The sequence below is a fragment of the Dermacentor albipictus genome, chromosome 3 (genome assembly GCF_038994185.2).
Source record: "Dermacentor albipictus isolate Rhodes 1998 colony chromosome 3, USDA_Dalb.pri_finalv2, whole genome shotgun sequence".
NCBI lineage: Eukaryota > Metazoa > Arthropoda > Arachnida > Ixodida > Ixodidae > Dermacentor > Dermacentor albipictus.
In genome coordinates, this window is record NC_091823.1 from 88,997,113 (window position 1) to 89,015,119 (window position 18,007).

The 18,007-nt window shown below is 48.0% G+C and overlaps 1 protein-coding gene across 2 annotated transcripts in view; it reads right to left on the bottom strand.

Annotated features, from left to right (window-relative positions):
• LOC139057458 (ankyrin repeat and BTB/POZ domain-containing protein 2) overlaps positions 1-18,007 on the bottom strand; it is a 214,383-nt gene that overhangs the window by 123,880 nt on the left and 72,496 nt on the right. Inside the window, exons 2-8 of one of the 2 annotated variants that reach the window (XM_070535774.1) lie at positions 14,200-14,479; positions 7,999-8,388; positions 6,526-6,729; positions 5,241-5,482; positions 4,626-4,685; positions 3,617-4,061; positions 2,695-3,116 (exon numbers count right to left, since the gene is read on the bottom strand). In XM_070535774.1, coding sequence (XP_070391875.1) covers positions 2,695-3,116; positions 3,617-4,061; positions 4,626-4,685; positions 5,241-5,482; positions 6,526-6,729; positions 7,999-8,388; positions 14,200-14,348 — 1,912 coding nt within the window. In that variant the 5' untranslated portion in view covers positions 14,349-14,479. The remainder of the gene's footprint in view (positions 1-2,694; positions 3,117-3,616; positions 4,062-4,625; positions 4,686-5,240; positions 5,483-6,525; positions 6,730-7,998; positions 8,389-14,199; positions 14,480-18,007) is intronic. The other variant, XM_070535775.1, reaches the window with a different exon arrangement.

Genomic DNA, 18,007 nt, shown 5'->3' on the forward strand with positions numbered 1-18,007 from the left:
GGGCGTCGGAGGATGGGGAATCCGTCGTGATGCATCGCGGACGGAGACACAAATTACAGTGATTTTGTGCCCCCTTCCCTATTTCTCTGTTCTCTTCCTCTTCCTCCTCCTCCCTGTCGCCGTCGCAGGGCCGTTGGCGCCACGCCGCCGAAGCAGGGGCGACGTCCGCGAAGAGAGCGCCGGCGGCTGCACGTGCACGACCGACGCCGCCGCCGCGACCAGCCGGGCGTCAGGCGGCGCGCGCACACGTATACGCCCCGGCGGCAGCGTAGTGGGGCGTACGTTTCGTGCGCGAGTGCGAACAAGATGCCGACCTCGTGGAGCGCGTGTCGCAAGAAACCTCTAAAGTGGCGCTGGAGCGAGCGCCGCGCGATGCTTCCTACGTCCACTGTCGCAAGCCGGACGACACCTCGTGATGGGCGAGCTGCAAAAAGTGCTGGGCTCAGCTAGGCGAATTATCTGGGGGAGACTCGGCTGTTGCGTAGTCGTGGCTGTTCCCATGCGAGTTTTAAGTCTTACGCTTACACCTGACAGCGCGGTCACGCCTGCATATATTTTAGTGCGGACGCCACTGTTCAACCTGTTCCCAAACAACTGCATTGCTTATAGAGAGCGCTACACTTTACTGATTCGCGACCGCCTGGTGCCCGATAGCCAGCTGAGGTCGAATCGTGCGCGGCAAGGCACGTATCGTGATGACAAGAATGAAAAAGAAAGAAAAACGGAAAGGTTGGACGGCAAATCAACCTCCAGTTCAAGTCGATGAAAGACAAGGTGTTCATGAGAGAATTGGGAGTGAGATAAAAGAAATATAAGGTTTTACGTGCCAATACCACGATGTGATTATGTGGCACGTCGCAGTGGGGGGACTCCAGGATAATTTGGACCACGTGGGGTTCTTTAACGTCCGCCTAAATGCAAGTACACGGAGGTTTTCGCATTTCGGCCCCATCGGAATGCGGCCGCCGTGGCCGGGATTCGATCCGGTGACCTCGTGCTTAGCAGCGCAGCACCAAATCCATTAAGCAACCACGGCGGGGGAGAGTGAGATGGGGCCAGAACAACACCACCTAGATAGCACAAGGACTTTTCACTCCAATCCACGACGTCCTGTTACCTGGCCCGACTGCCATAGAATCTAATGGGCACGCTCCCGAACAGCCAACAGTGATTTTGACGTCATCACTTTCATCACGCCAGCCTTGTGAATGGAAATTTGGGGCCAGGTAGCGTGACGTCATCGATCGGAGTAAGCGGGCCTTGTGCTTTCTAGGTGGTGTTGGCCAGAATCACAGCGCACCGCACTTTATGGCGTCACCGCTCGCGTGACGGGAGGAGCGTCGGACTGCTAAACATTTGGACTGCATTATCTTCAGGATTGGCGCGCATTTTTAAACTGAACTATTTTCAGGATCAGCCTACATTTTGACGCATGATGACGTGCTGATTAATTTTAAATAATTGCCCAGGTTTTACATGCCAAAGCTGCGCTCTGATTATGAGGTACGCCATAGCGGGGAAAAAGAGTCCGTGGCGTAATGGTTACCTATCGGGCACCTGTGCTATTGAAATCCCCAATTCAGACCAAGGTGTTGACTGATTCATTATATGCAGAACATTACGGCGACCAGTGGTCCCAGCAATTTGCCCAGTAGCATATCCTTGTATGTGCTGTAGGTGATGTTTGAAGCATATATCGGACCACATCTTTAGGCTGCACGAAAGAAGTTAGAAACATGCCCGATGCAGGAAAAGTGGCGGTAACTCGTTAAAAAAATATTCGTTTTTTTTTAAATAAAATCACGGTTGTTTCGCAGTAAGCCGAAGGATTGAAAGCGATAGCAACGTTTAGCGTAATGCTGAAGGCGTTTGAACTGGTTTCAAACGCTAATAATGTTTCAACGTCAGAAAGCATGCGAAGCTAATCGGGCATCACAAGACGCTTGAGTGAGTCTAAGGGGTTTGAAAAAATTGTCATTTTAACGCTGTTCAAACAGCAATGTTAACCACACCTATCATTTTCACTCACCTAATTAGGCCCACTGAAGGATAACAACCTCTACCAGAGATCGTCGCTTGCCTCATGAATGCTGCGGCAAACAACTCCAACCAACAGCACGCCAATGTCTTATTCTCAACATTCTGCAGCTCTAAAATAAATGATTTTCTCCTTTTTCTGTCCATCGGACACCAACGTTTTTATCCCAACGCTCAATCGTTTATTTGTACTATATGCTCTACATTGCCTGCCCAGCCCAATTTATCCCTTGTCATCTGAACTAAAGAAAAGAAAAGGTCCACTCGTTACTACATGCGATTTTTATAAATAGGTCGATGACATCTTTTTTCCAATGGGTCCCTGTGCTGCCCATCTACCCTAGCAAGTTTATTTGCTATCGTCCAAGTTTTAGGCCCCATGTGTTAGTACTGGTTATCACGATGATCCGAAACTTTGGCACATATGCACAACAGTGGACTGCCCAAGAAGGCGCCGGTATAGTAGTAGTAGTGTAGTAGTTCTTATGGCCTCAAAACATACCTGGTCGAACTGAAACAAAGTACTGCGTGCTTTTCTCTTCTTCTAGTATTAAGAATTTATGTCTTCCTTCGACCTCAGCACCGATAAAAGTGGTTTCTCTTGCATGTTTCAAACGGCCCCCTTATAGGATAACACATCTCTGCGCTGCCGCTCACCATTCGCCGTCCTTCCCGCGTTGAGGTGCGCGAAAGGCTGGAAGAGCCCCCAGAGTTCGCCACTGCTTCCGATGGCCGCCTCGAGGGCGGCGGCGGTGAGCGTGGCGCCGGGCTCGAGGCAGCGCAGCACCAGCTCCTCCAGCAGGTTCTCGGCGGCCGCCGTCAGGTACAGGGCGCCGTACTCGTGCACGCAGGGCGCCAGCCGGGCGTCGCACGCCCAGCGCTGAAACCGGCCCACGGGCAGGTGTAGACCGGCGCGGGCGCTCTTGCCCAGCCGCAGCTGGTCGCACGACGACAACGTGTACATGGCGGCTGCCCGGTGACAGGCGCTCACGCAGCTCTCGGCCAGGGCCGGCGACAGCACGATGCACAGGGCGCCGCTCACCTGCCGCTTGCCGCACACGCCCAACGGACGGGACAGCCTGCGCAGAAGCGGGAAGTTCGTGGTAACGGGGGGAAAGTCCACCTTCGGTCCGAGAAGGCGAGCGAAATTTGACCGCTGCGAGAGCAACTCGGGTGGAGGTCCATTTACGCAGTCGATAATAGCAGCCGATCGTGCACCGAGCTGGATATCACCTCACTGCGAGAGTGTCGTTATGTAGCTACTGTGCACTGTTGCGAACAATCTTCTTTTTTTTTAATGTTACTTCTGGAGCAACAAAACTCGTCTCACGTGACCCCTTAACGACACGGTGACATTTATACTACGGGTTTTTCTCATAAGGACAAGGTCACCGGTTCGAATTCAAGTCCCTGTGACCGGTTTTAGTTTGGGGCCTTATGGGAATATGCTCAAATTCTAGTGCAAATGAAATAACCCCAGACGTTCTAAATTACACCCACAGAGCACGAGTACCCCCTCCCCCCAGGTGAGTTATATATTTGGCAGACAAGAGAAGCCACAGAGGATTATTATTATTACCTCTGTGCCTCCCTCGCAACGCGCACCAGAGGCCTCTGCAAGAGAAACGAGAGCCGCGGCACCACCTCCATGGAGATCTTGCGGCGCTGGTCGCGAAGGCGGCCGCTCTGGAGCACGCGCAGCACGTCGTGGTTGGTCCAGGGCGGCCGCTGCATCTCCACGAGCCGCGACTGCAGGTTGTCCACCCAGACGAACTCCTCGGCGCTCGTGATGTTGGTAGCGATGGTCTCGAGGCTCGAGTGCCGCATCAGCCTCCGCACGCCTCCACTCGGCTCGGCGTCCGACGAGTACGTCGACGTCGAGTAGCCGCCACAGCCGCTGGTGCTCGTCCCTTGCTGTGTTCGGGCGGCCAGCTGCTCCACGGCTTGCCGGATATCGTCCAGGTTGGCCGAGCTCTCGTGAAACTCGTAGCTGCCCCCGCTGCTACTTCGGTATCCACGACGACCTGCGAGCGCACGTTGGCAGATGTTTAGTGAAGCGGTTTTGATTAAGTGCGCCCGAAACATGGCTAAAGAGAGAAAAAAAATCACGTGAACGGGCTTAATTCTTCCGCCTGTTTATGCTAAAAGACTCGGTAGCACGATGCAATTATTCATTTTGCTTGAGGAGCAAGCACTCGCATGAACTATTGCGCTTCAAGTATGTCATAATACAGCTATGCAACGTCGCGCGGGTTGACCTCCCTTCAGTAAGGGGTATAAGCCGAAGAAGAAACTCTCCACAAAATGCATGTAATGCTGATGCAACTATGCTGTAACACCGCTCAACAACTGATATGCTACTCTTTGAATTAGGTGGCCTTTATCTTTAGCGTGGGGTCTAACAGCTTGCATTAAAGATTCGAAAGGCTGAGCATACGGTTGCTGTCTTACGTACAAATTGGCGTGACCAATCACACATATACAGCCGCGAAAGTAACGTTGCTCAGTTTCTCCTTGTCTAGTGAAATACAGTCTATTTCCCAGTGAAGGTTTTACACGTTCGAAGACATGCACACGCCAAAACTTACCATGCTCCATCCTAGGGTCAAGAGTGCCAAGGAAGTGCGACGCGCATAAGTCCAAATGTCCTGCAGGAGGTTGAAGTCACGTGGGACGCGCAACGGAGTTCTTTATATTAGTGGAATGAACAGCTGAATGAAAAACAGTGAATCTTCATGCGGCGAGCCGACGAAGTGATACTCCAACAAACTTGAAGCACAGTTGCGGCACTCATAGATTCTTCAACTAAAGTAAAAGAGAAGGATTATCTAGTAAGAGTGAAGAGAGGAACAGAGAGAGAAAGAGAGAAATAAGAGGGTAAGTTAGCTGGAAAAGTCAGATACACTACTTAGGGGGAGGATGAAGTAGGGACAAAATGGGAAATCGTGAGAATAAAAAGAAGATTTGGACAGGACACCGCAAAGGAGATGACGACGTTTTAAAAGCTTCGTAGTAGCAGATCTAATTAAACATGTGTATTCTTTGTTATTTTGTTATCATAAATGTTTTATACACTTTTCAGAAACTAACGCTTTTCGTAAGGTGAAGCTCTAGAATGTACCAGGCTAACCAAACACATCAACGCAGAGAAAGCACAGAAAACAGCTCTTGCGCAACTTATAGCAGCAACAGCCAGTTATTACCGTGCGACGAAGATGACGACGATGGCTGGGACCGGCGACAGAGACGCGACGCGGATATCGACGTCGGGGGAACCCGTTCGTCTTCGGGCACAGCTTTGAGGTGTCCCGGCACATTGTGCAGAGACTTGGTGAGTGGTGCGCCCGACGGTGTCGCACGGGCGAAGTCCAGGTACGTCGGTGGCGACGTCGAACTCGCGTACGACGACTGACCGCCGTCACTCATACTGGCGTGCCCCGATGACCTGCCGAGGAAAACATGTGCGGTCGAAGGTATTAGGTGATGCCCCGTAACTAATGGCGGCAAATTTCGCAGTTTCTTTTTGTTACACTGAGCACTGCAGTAACAAAATAAGAAATCTTTGTTCAAGACGGTACATGAAGACTCTTTAGTTTCTAAAGAAACAAGGTGGTGTCATAAAAAAGGAAATAATAAACTAAGCCGCAAGCAACGTGAACGAACAATAAAAAGCTTTAGAATATCTGTACGCTTCTATACGTATAATATGAAAAGAAGCGCCTTCGGAAAAAGCTGAATTTTCGTTACCTGCATGTATTTCCAAAAAGGCCCACGTAAATGATGTCACGTTGTTGTGATGTGGAAGAGTTACAAATTACCACAACATTAAGGGACGAATTTAACTCTTTATTGGGTGAATATGCGCCAAGAAAAAGAAGTGACAAAAAAATGTCTCAAACACAATCTCAAACAAACCTTGGTAAGCCTAATGCAGTTCATGCCAAACGCCGATCATAAAGATGTACGATTCTGGGTGAAGTGACTGCCAATATCAATGGAAGCAAAAAATGTACCTAGACACCTCAAATGTGGTACGTCACTCAACATTCAAGAAAGTACGTCTGAGACAACTAAGCATAGAGATAGATAGAGAGAGAGAGAGAGAAATAGAAGACAGGAAAGGCAGGGAGGGTAACCAGACGCACGTCCGGTTTGCTACCCTGCTCTGGGGGAGGGGGTATGGGACTGAAGAGAGAGAGAGGAGAGATAGAGTACAGTTTCGCGCACATTTGAAGGTTCGCACCGCGTCTACACACGGTGGCCAGGGCCTGTCGACTTGAGATACTTCAAGAGCGTTTTCGTGGCTTTCTGGGCCACCGATGCGTACGAGATAGTTTGTCTTACAAGCTTTCGAACCAACGGTAGCGATAGTATGGTTGTTGCAGCCATAAAAAAGGGGACTCACACCACACAAAGTAAACGCAGCTCCTGGTTGTGACTATTTGGCGCTTTCAACTTTCTATGCGAGACCACAGCTGTCCGGCTCACCTGTTCTCGTCGGAGGAGGAGCCGCCTGCGTAGAGGTCATGGCGACGCACGCCCAACCTCGGATCCTCGGGGTTGAGCGGGAAGCTGAGGATGTTGCGGCGACGAGACTTGAGCCGTGCCAGAGGCTTTCGTCGCGATACGATAGGATCACCATCTGATGAGCTCTTGCTAAGCGAACCGCAATCAGTGTTAGAAGCCGAGTCACTGCAAAACAATGGGGCGTAAATGAGACCGACAGAGAGAGAGAGAGAGAGAACACAGGTAGATTAAGCAGAACAAACATTTGGTTTGCTACTCAACACTTCCACACTACAATGGGGGAAGGCATTAATGTAACCGATCAGCTATGCCATCACAGTTTTAGTATCTATCTATCTATCTATCTATCTATCTATCTATCTATCTATCTATCTATCTATCTATCTATCTATCTATCTATCTATCTATCTATCTATCTATCTATCTATCTATCTATCTATCTATCTATCTATCTATCTATCTATCTATCTATCTATCTATCTATCTATCTATCTATCTATCTATCTATCTATCTATCTATCTATCTATCTATCTATCTATCTATCTATCTATCTATCTATCTATCTATCTATCTATCTATCTATCTATCTATCTATCTATCTATCTATCTATCTATCTATCTATCTATCTATCTATCTATCTATCTATCTATCTATCTATCTATCTATCTATCTATCTATCTATCTATCTATCTATCTATCTATCTATCTATCTATCTATCTATCTATCTATCTATCTATCTATCTATCTATCTATCTATCTATCTATCTATCTATCTATCTATCTATCTATCTATCTATCTATCTATCTATCTATCTATCTATCTATCTATCTATCTATCTATCTATCTATCTATCTATCTATCTATCTATCTATCTATCTATCTATCTATCTATCTATCTATCTATCTATCTATCTATCTATCTATCTATCTATCTATCTATCTATCTATCTATCTATCTATCTATCTATCTATCTATCTATCTATCTATCTATCTATCTATCTATCTATCTATCTATCTATCTATCTATCTATCTATCTATCTATCTATCTATCTATCTATCTATCTATCTATCTATCTATCTATCTATCTATCTATCTATCTATCTATCTATCTATCTATCTATCTATCTATCTATCTATCTATCTATCTATCATCATCAGCAGCAGCAGCCTGGTTACGCCCACTGCAGGGCAAAGGCCTCTCCCATATTTCTCCAACAACCCCGGTCATGTACTAATTGTGGCCATGCCGTCCCTGCAAACTTCTTAATCTCATACGCCCACCTAACTTTCTGTCGCCCCCTGCTACGCTTCCCTTCCCTTGGAATCCAGTCCGTAACCTATCTATCTATCTATGTTAAATATTTCTAAGAATGAACAATGCTCATATAACAACCTCAATGGACGGCTACGTTACTGCGTGTACTCACCGGTAGACGGAGAAGTTTGGGTCCGTCGGGAATCCCTCGTCGGTTTGCTGCTGTTCCTCCTGTTCTCGCGTCATCATCGGCTCTGCCAGCGACAGCTTGTTGCGTGCTGGCGAGGCGCGGGTGGCCGCCGTCAGTGCCAGAGAACCAGGCGAGGCCCTGCTGCTGGCACCGCTGCTGCTGGCCCCGCTGCTCGGCACCGGTGTTTCGCGCACGGGTGTCGCGCGGCTGGACCCGGGAGGTCCGGGTGACGAGGACGACGCGGCGGCAGACACGCAGGGCCTCGGAGACGCCTCGTGCGAGGAGCGCCCCGACGGACTGGGCCACAGGTCCCGCACCGACAGCTTGGTCAGCGAAGGAGCAGAGCCTCCCACGAGGTCACGGTGAGATGCCCTGCACCAACGGCGAAAACGACGCACGATATACAGAGGCACCATTTTGATCATGTGGTCACACAGAGCCTCGCGGGTAACGGTTGTCCTTTATTGAGGTGCATAGATAAGGATATATATAGGCACCAACAGGTGGTGAGTGAGTGAGTGAATAAACTTTTATTTGGTCCAGCAAAGCGCGATAAAACGCGCACCTGGCTAATCCCACGACGGGACTGACAGATCTAGTCTGCCGGCCCGATCGCGGGCGCGCACCGATACCATATTGTATCGTATGATACATTTATATGCTCCGCACTTGAAAAATAGGTAGGCGACACCAACAGGTGGTGTCGCCTACCTATTTTTCAAGTGCGGAGCATATAAATGTATCATACGATACAATATGGCAAAATAAAAAAAAACATATTAGAACAACACATTATAATTTACACAAATGCTACACGTACAGTACCGGTACAGAAACTGTCGAAAGAGAGAAGAACACAGAATAAAATGACACATTATAAATGCCACAAACATAAGAGCGCAGCAACGATACATAAAACGTAACATGAGTGAAAAAACAGTGCTATATACAATGCATCTGTCTTCGGGCCTTGAAGGCTACACATTAAATGAAATGACATATATACATTTCAGTAGAGGTGCCCAATACTTTTTCTAGGCAATAATGCACATGCATTTATTATCCTAGTAATTCCTTGCATTATTTCTCCTGCACAAAGTGGCAAGCCGTGGGAGAGTTAGTCGGCCCTTTCACAATCAGGTGCTGAATTTGTCATCGTAACTTCCTTTCCGTACTGCCAAAAGAAAGATGTTGTCACGAAAAAAAAAAAGATATCTGCAATGAAAATTGTGGGTACAGTATACCAATATGAACTTTCACATTTCTCAGAATACTTCAGTGTCAAGCAGTCTACTTCATACGTTCCACACTTATTATCCTTCCTTTAAGAAATAAAAGCAATACTGACTTTTTACTGAAATGGTGCTGTAAAAGAAAGAGATTATGCAATCTTTCCGCGACGATAGGGAAAACTATTGCTGACACTTGTGCTGCTAGATGTCTACGTCCTTAAGCTGTCTTGCCCCTAAGCGAGCCCTCTAGAGCCACTGCACGTGAGTACGTTGGATAGCAACAAAGTAACACGAAGAGCTCCACGTTCGTTGTCTAAAATGCGCGGGGCTCCTCTTTTCATTTGTAACAATGCGGTTTCCAAATTTTTTCCTTGTGAAACACACATATTAGTCGGATAGGTATACCCCGTCGCCCACATTAAAATCACACAGAGAGGCATTCGTGCGAACAGTTCTTTTTCTTTTTTTCTTTTTTTTCACGCAGAGAGGGATTCGTGCGAACAGTTTTTTTTTTTCAGTCACACAGGAAGGCAGGCCGAGTTGCTGAGCAGTTCGAGCGGGTAGAGTGGCTTTTGCTCCTAAAACACGACCTCTCGTCACAAGGAAAAAGGATGCAGGCCCGCGACAGTTTCTGCAGCGTGCGTCGATGTTGCTTTCTGCAGCACTTCTTTCCGAGTGCAGCTTAAGCAGCTTTGTTACATCAAAACAATTGTCTGAAAGGGTGGAGCCTCGAAGTGGAAAGCAGCGAAACCGAGCACCTACAAAATGTTTCAACTAAATTTTCAATCCATGCAACGCCGCAGTACGGACTATTATCATCTGTTATTGAAGTGCCGCCAAGAACACGAGGCCGCTACCCTCAATTTCATACCGATTATACGTTTTCACACACGTAGCTTAGGTGCATTACATTCAGACATTCATTCGCTTGTTCCTCCATTTCTCATTTCAGTGATTTTCCGTCTTGAGGACGTTTTATTTATTTTTTCTGGACATTAATTCCAGGGACCACTCATTTGTCTCAAATGTTGTCGCTTGATTTATCTACAGGCGCGAGCCACAAAACCGCTGTTCGCTTTCTCACGGAAAAAAGACCGCACCCTGTTCTGGAATCCTAATTGTCGCTTGTGCTGGCCTGTGCTGTCACAAGCTCTCGCCGCAGGGGCACTGTGGAAATGAATGTGGCACAAAGTTTGCGATCTTTGAGCGTTCTGAAGGTGACGACTGGGATATAGCTGTTTTGTCTCTCTAAAACGGCGAGGACCTCCGACTTCAGTGGTGGCTGATGGCGTACCCCAATTATGGCGTAATTACACATGGATAACTCATTTACTCGGACCTTAAGGTCATCGTACACGAGGACATAAAATGCGCACAGCGCGTGCGGTTGAATCACAAGAACAATGTACATTTTCTTTCTCTTACGAGAATGACGAAATACGTGCACAATTAGACAATTCATACGCGGCAAGCGCACGAGAAGCTGTTCCAAAAGTGACCTAACGACCAGAAATGGACATGCACGCGGAGCAAGAAGTCGCATAGTGCCAGCAGCTGAGTGAGCCTGAGCGAATTCGTTTAAGTTTACATCTAGTACAGGCAGCACCTCCTAAGGATCCACGAATAGAAAAAAAAGAAACCAGAGAGCACGTGATGTACCAAGTGGCTTTTTCTATTTCGTTCTTGTCATTACCGGTGCTGCTCACAATCAATCGTCACCAACAAATCCAGTTTTTATGCTAATAAGTTTGCAACTTCTCGTACTTTCCTAATGATTGCACTTTATACAAGAAGGAACGATACACTTTTGACAGCTAGAATGCTTCATGTCGTTATCGACCGGATTGGCAGGGCTACTTATGCTCCTGTAAACTTGCCCATGCACGAGCTAAGCTCTTCAAATTTTGTCGACGCACTGCCCACGATTTCGATTAAGCATGTACAATTGCGTGACTATATTCACAGAAATAGTGCTTGGTTTCTCATGGTTTAATTATTACTCCGATCAGATTGCCTCTCTTTTGAAGATGGCAGTTAATACGTTTCACACCACTGTCACTCTCGGTGCATCATACTTCACGTTACTCAAAAAATGTACGTGAGCTCACATTTCTCATAATTCTGGACAAACAAACAACACCGCCTTTACGTGAACAAGACACTTCGCCCTTGGCCATAATATGGCCACTGAGTAAATTATTGGAGGGCTTTATAGATGAAGTTCTTTTCGCAGGATTTTCCCACTCTCGTTTATTCATTATAATCACCCGCTCAGTAGAGGTTTGTGCTTTCCCGAAATCATCTAAAAGGCGATGTTTTCACTTGCTTGCTTCGCATGTACCCCTCCATACATACGGACAGAACATATCTGAGGCTTCCGCCCTTACCAGACCTGAAACAATTCCTCAATGCACCCCAGTTCTGCACAATTAATGGCAGTGGAATATACGCGTACGGCATTCGAAAGAAGGTATGGGTCCTTGACTTTTCTACGATTTGTGGTCGCTGTTAAGGCACGCTTTCTAATACGCATTTTACAGCAAAGCTGTTAAGCTCTCGGTGGTCGGCATTTTTCGGGACCATCCGTGAGCAGACATTATCGTCAGCAATAGCTTATAACCCCCTAAGCAAGCAAAAATGCAATGGCGAGTCCCCCTCGTATTGCAGAGGCTACAAGCACTAAGGAAAGTGGAGCAAACACTGCGTGCATTCATTGGAATCACGCATACAACGCGCAGAACAAGGTGCGTTTCAATGAAGAACAAGCTCCAAACAAGCATCTATCATCATCAGTAATGGTTGATACGCCCTTAAGCAGGCAAAAGCAGTGGTTCATACCCCCATAAGCAAGCTAAAAATGCAATGGCTCATGCCCTCGTACCCCTACACCACCCCCCCGTGGACGCGTGCTTAAGGACGTTTAGTACGTTTTGCATGCGTTTATTATGCTTCTTTTTTTCTAATAAACGTATTACCTCCTCCTCCTCCTAAGCAATGTGAAGCGAACACTGCATACATTCCTTGAAATAGCACACACAGCATAAAGAACAGCATACGTTTCAATAAAGAAAAGGCTCAAAACATGCATCCAAACCTTAAGCATTGCATACCTCCCTCAACAGTTGTAGTGGTGGTTTTGTAACAGCTTCGCTGGACATCTATTTTCGCAGGGCCGGGATGGCAAGTAAATTCTTAAAGCGAAGCTTTCGTTGCCTTTTCCATTAACTTTCCCACTGCTGCTGCTATGGCTGCTGTTGTCTGGCACACCGCGTCGGGGGGGGGGGGGGGGGGGGGGTAGGAGGGAGGGTTCAAAGCGTGTATATACATGGAAGGAGCGTGGCAAAGAAGAAAAGAGACGCGAGAAACTCATTTGTACCGCACCGCATCGAATGTACACAATGCCCTTTGGAGCTCCCGGGTGGTCGCCAGCTTAGCCTTTTGACAGCAGAACTTCAGTTTGGCAAAGTTGGCGTTTACTGCATATCATATTGACCGCTAATACCGCCCGTGTCGTAGTTTTTGTGTTCTCTTCCGCTGTCCCCGTCTTTATTAGCGGTCAATAGGATATTTGCCTCTTTCACAGTTGTAATTATCCGTGACCCTCACTCCCCGCAAGCACTTACCTTTCTGCCAACGTGCAAGTCACAAGGAAAGCTAGATAGAATGGAACAGAGGAGGGGGAGAGGAGGCAGAGAATGGGTAGAATCGACGCAGTCGCGAAACGAGTGAATAACAGCCTTGCACTCTCCGCTCGCAATTCCCATACAAATACGAAGGGGGGGGGGGGGGGGATAGGGAAAAAGTAACGTGAAAATGGAAGTAAATGCTGGATAAACTTAAGTTCAAGGTACGGTTCGGTGCGTTTCTGCTATTTCTGAAAAATAAAACCACGCAAATATGTCTAGCGGACCACTCACACAGGGCGTGCAGGAGCAGAGTCGCATTAATTAAAGCGCACAACAGGGTCTAGGCGACACAACGGAAGCGGTCGCACGTCAAATCAATACTTCTGTGCCCGCAGCGATAGTTTTGCGGCTATGGCATCGTTCGAGGTCGCGGATTTGACCGAGGAAGCCGCATTTCTATGGGGGCAAAATAAAAAACACTCGCGCGCTTTGATTTAGGGACACGTTAAAGAACACCACGGGGCCAAAATTAATGCGGAGTGCGCCACTACGGCCTGCCTCATAATCCGATTGTGGTTTTGGCACGTACAGCCCCATTATCCGATTCAAGTTTAATGCTTCTGCCACGATGCCATGTGCCAAGTGAGGCAATGACAAAGTTCAATCCTCCCAGAGGTTATGAAATATGGCGCACAACAACGCCTCAAGCAAACACCTCTTCCTTCGTGTTTCGTGTACTACGCAGACAAACAGCAGTGGCGCACGCAAGGTAACGTTTAATATCACCTCACCACTCTCGTGTTCAATTAAACGTGCGCCGTCAACATCACAGATTATTGTCAATTAAAGCAAACAGCATGGCAAGCTTCGCTGACATCAGTGAGATCGTATGTACATGAATTGGCGCGGGTGTTCGGTAGCTCACGCGAATGCGAGGAATGCCTACTGATATTCCAGATACATGCCACCCGGCACATTGTCGTGGGGCGTGTCTTAAGACAGTAACTGCCTATCGCAAATAACCTTAGCGTGCTGTACGATTGTGTTGACTTGTATCACCCACGCAGTGCAGTAGTAAGAGGACGCTGCTGCCAACAACCCTGCGTCTTCGAGCAAAGCCGCGCCGACAAATCAAACTCACACACCCTATACATAGGACCAGTCTTGCGTTGCGTTTATTGCAGCGCCGCGCAGACAAGACTAAGCTGAGAAACTCAAAACCGCCCGTGTCCCGTGTTTTTCCGCTTATTTCACGCCTGCGCGTCGCTGCTTATGGTTGGTCGTTACGAAGTCGCCAGACCTGGTAGCAATTCCAGCGAGCTCACCTCAGTGACGCGCCTTCGGCGGGCATCCTGGTGTCGTGCGGTCGGTTCAGGTCTCCCAGGCGCCGCGGCTTGGGCCGGATGATCTCGAGGCCGTGCTGTCGACACTGATCGGCGTCCCGGAACTCGGGCACCGCGGGCACCGACGCCATGGCCCCCGCGGTTCCAAAGGCAATCGTGTGCCGCGCGGCTAGCTCATGGCCGCCACGCTACCGCAGCGCGGCCGCTGCCCAAGGCACGACTGAGCTCCACCACCGATCGGGATGGGCACCGGCAGTGCCACCTGCAACAAAAACCGATTCACCGATAAAGCAAGCGCCAAGGTAAGAAAGCGAAGAACGGTTGTAGCTTTTAAGATATTTGTAGATGAAACAAATTACGGCAGAACTCGGGTCACGACGGTAATGCGCATAGCAATCCAGCAATGTAGTGACAGACCATTTTACCGAAGGCACGTTTATTCAACACATGCAGTGGTAATTCTGAGACTTTTGTTACCTCGGCTATACTCCACGTCTGCGATATTGTTCCACTTTGCTACGGCATTCGCTTGTCAAGGTCGGCCGTGAACATGGAGGCATGACGACGATCATATGACGCCGACGCAGTGACGATTGAATGACGAAGAAGAAATGACAGCGGTGGAGCGACAAAGGCGTATAACTACGACGGCATGACTACAATGAGATGTCAAATCTTGAATTGTGATGATGCTATAACCACTACAACGTGACAACTGTGACATAAGGAGAACGAGATGGCAACGACTGTGTGACGTCGGTGGTGTGACGACGACGGTACGACGACGACCAAATAAAAAATTGGAAAATGACGACCATGGCATGACAAGGGCGCCATAATCGGGACTGAATGGGGACAGCATGATTAAGATAGAATGAAGAACAAGAAATGACATTGAAGGATAGACGAACGTAGTGTGACAACGACGGTATGACGACAATGAGAATATTATACTGAAGTGGATGACGATGGTCAAATGACAGCGTGATGACGATGGAATGACGAGAGTCGGATGACGACGCCGCATTGACGATGATGGCACGACCGCGACGGCGTTACGATGACGCTTTGACAGTGGAAGCGAAATAGCGACTGTCTGACGACGACGCCACGACAAGATATTCATAATCCCGATTGAATGACGACAGTATATTAAGATACAATGACGAAGAAAGCTTGGAGTCGATGGAACAACGAATGCGGTATGATGATGGTATGACGACAATGGGATGACATTCCTGAAGTTACGCGCGCGCGCACACACACAAACACACACACGCACACGTACACGCACACACACGCACACACACACGCACGCACACGCACGCACACACACGCACGCACGCACGCGCGCACACACACACGCACACAATTGCCCGCACAAACGGTTGTTCACAGAGCGCAGTTTTCATCCTCATGACGGACAAAAGCATGGAGGGCCGCTTCAGAATGTTCTTCTATAGTTCTCGGAATCGCTGAAACATCACGCACTAAAAATAATGTTTTGTCCATGAACACAACATTGCATTCATGCTTAATTATTGTACGTATTTAGCAGCCACCGCAAATATTTGTCTTCGGACTCAAATAGAGGCTGAAGCATTTTCATTATTAAATAACTTCGATTGCAAGAACAAGTACGTCGACGTTTCAACCCACTACAAGTTTGCCTGAAAGAAGCCTAACTGGGACTCCGTTTCCGGTTGGCAATGACCAAACTTCTAAGTTTGTTCAATAAACCTCTCGGACTTCATTAGATCAGCAAATCTTTTTTCATTCATTTAATCATCCTTATTCACCCCCGTCCCATACCGCTGATTGACCTGAGGAATTTACCCTCGCATTAAGAAAAAAAGTTAAATATCCAAGCAGGGACATTGTTTGCTGTCTTTTTCAAGTTATGTGTTTTAGGCAACGGCCACATGTTGAAATTACCAACTGCGCCAGAGCAGCCGGTTATTTTATTTACGCCGTTACGCGGAAGACTAGTACTTTTCTTTTCCCACAGCGCACAGCTCCAAACTAAACTGCATTCTTAGGTTCACGTGCTGTGGGGCAATCAGGAAAACAATCAAAAGGGCTTGCTAATTACACGCAAGCTACGGCAAAAATATTAATTTTTACCCCTGCAAGCTATATGGCTTATTCCACCGCATAGGCCTGGCCTGTACCTCCGTCTCCTCCATTTAAGGTTGCGGTAACAGCAACAACAAGCACATAATTTATGCAGCTGGTACTTTCTTCGCGTTGCCACGGAGCACTGATCTGTTATATTCGTTATACTCGAACTTAAACTTTCGAGAAAAAATCACACTGATGATGCTGCCGCCACCACCTTATCGACAAGTCCTAGTAACGCGATAGCAAGGAAACGAATCCGGTGCCCGTGTTACAGGAACATTTTGTAATTTAAGTTACTCGTTACTCAGTGCCTTTTCGGTTAGCGTTTCTGTCTTCTAAACGTTACGGACTGGAAACCACACACCGACTAGTTATAGCCGATCGTTTTGCCAGCAGGGACGCGCTCCAAATCAATTTCGATCAGGCAGGATTAACAAGCACGCAAACCTAAGTACAACTGAACCTCTTGGCGCGTAAACCCCAGTCGGTATACGGCCAAAGCGGCCGGAAGTCGACCCCACTACCTACGTTAAGTACAGAAGAGCGCCGCACCCGCAATGCCACCTTAAAAGGACGTCTTGTTGGGCGAGTTGGTCACAATTTGTTAACCACCTTCTGTTGGTTGGTTAACCCACCTTCTGGTGGGTTAACGGTCGGGAGTACATCAAGGTTTCGCCCATCCGCGAGGCACTCAGAGTGAACGCTGGTCTGACAATGAGTGTTCTGCAAAAACCCATGTGGTTGAGTTGGCATTCACCTGCTAGCCATTTGGCCAGCTCAATTCGTACGGCGACTGCGCCCCAGAATTGCGATGGTGCTGGGTTCGACTCCCAGACCAGCACAAGTTCTTGATCATTGCGAAACTTCCTCCTTCACTAACGCGTATGTTCTTTCTTTTTTGCTCTTTTATCCTGGTATGAAGCTGCCACGTGAAAGCTTCCAGCTTTCATCAATGTCTGCGTGCTTGTTTTTCAAGTTCAACGTTTTTAGTGCGGCTAAAGGTCAACTTGTGTGCAAGGACTGACACGTGTGCGAATCAGCAGCCTGCTTGCTCTCTTCGGACAAAAACATTCCTTCGCTGAATATGGAAGCTTTACGAAGCAGCGAGTTCATAGGGATTATTATTTCTTTGAGAGTATAGAATTATAGATACCCAGAAGTCTAGCACGTGTAGTCACCATAGGACGTGTAGCGTAACAGCGTCCAGAATTTTCTGTGCATCCTCTCTTGCGATTCCGAGAAGGCGCCTCGTCTACGGTTTACAAAGCATTCTAAGAAACAGGTTACAAGCGTGAATATCTTTCAAGCTGCCCCTGCAGCCAAAGATGAGGCTGCATCTCGCCATCTTTGCGCTTGCTGGCCATTGCCACAGAGTAATAGCTCCCTATTTCGGCCCGTAAACACCGCTTGACGGAAACTGGCCCCGGCAAGAGGGCCCCGTGACTTGCCCTATAGGAGCTGCATACTTCTCCGGAATTCTCGAGGTCGCCCGCCCGACGGGAAGCGCTCTGCGAGGAGTGAAGCAACCGGACGGGCGCGCAGGGAGGGCCTCCCGTCAATCATGTTGAACCTTTTAGAGCGTTTATTTTTATACGCGTGGACGTGCTTCGGATTTACTCGGTCTTCCCCGGCACGCGCGCTGTTCTATAATTACATCTTATCACGCACG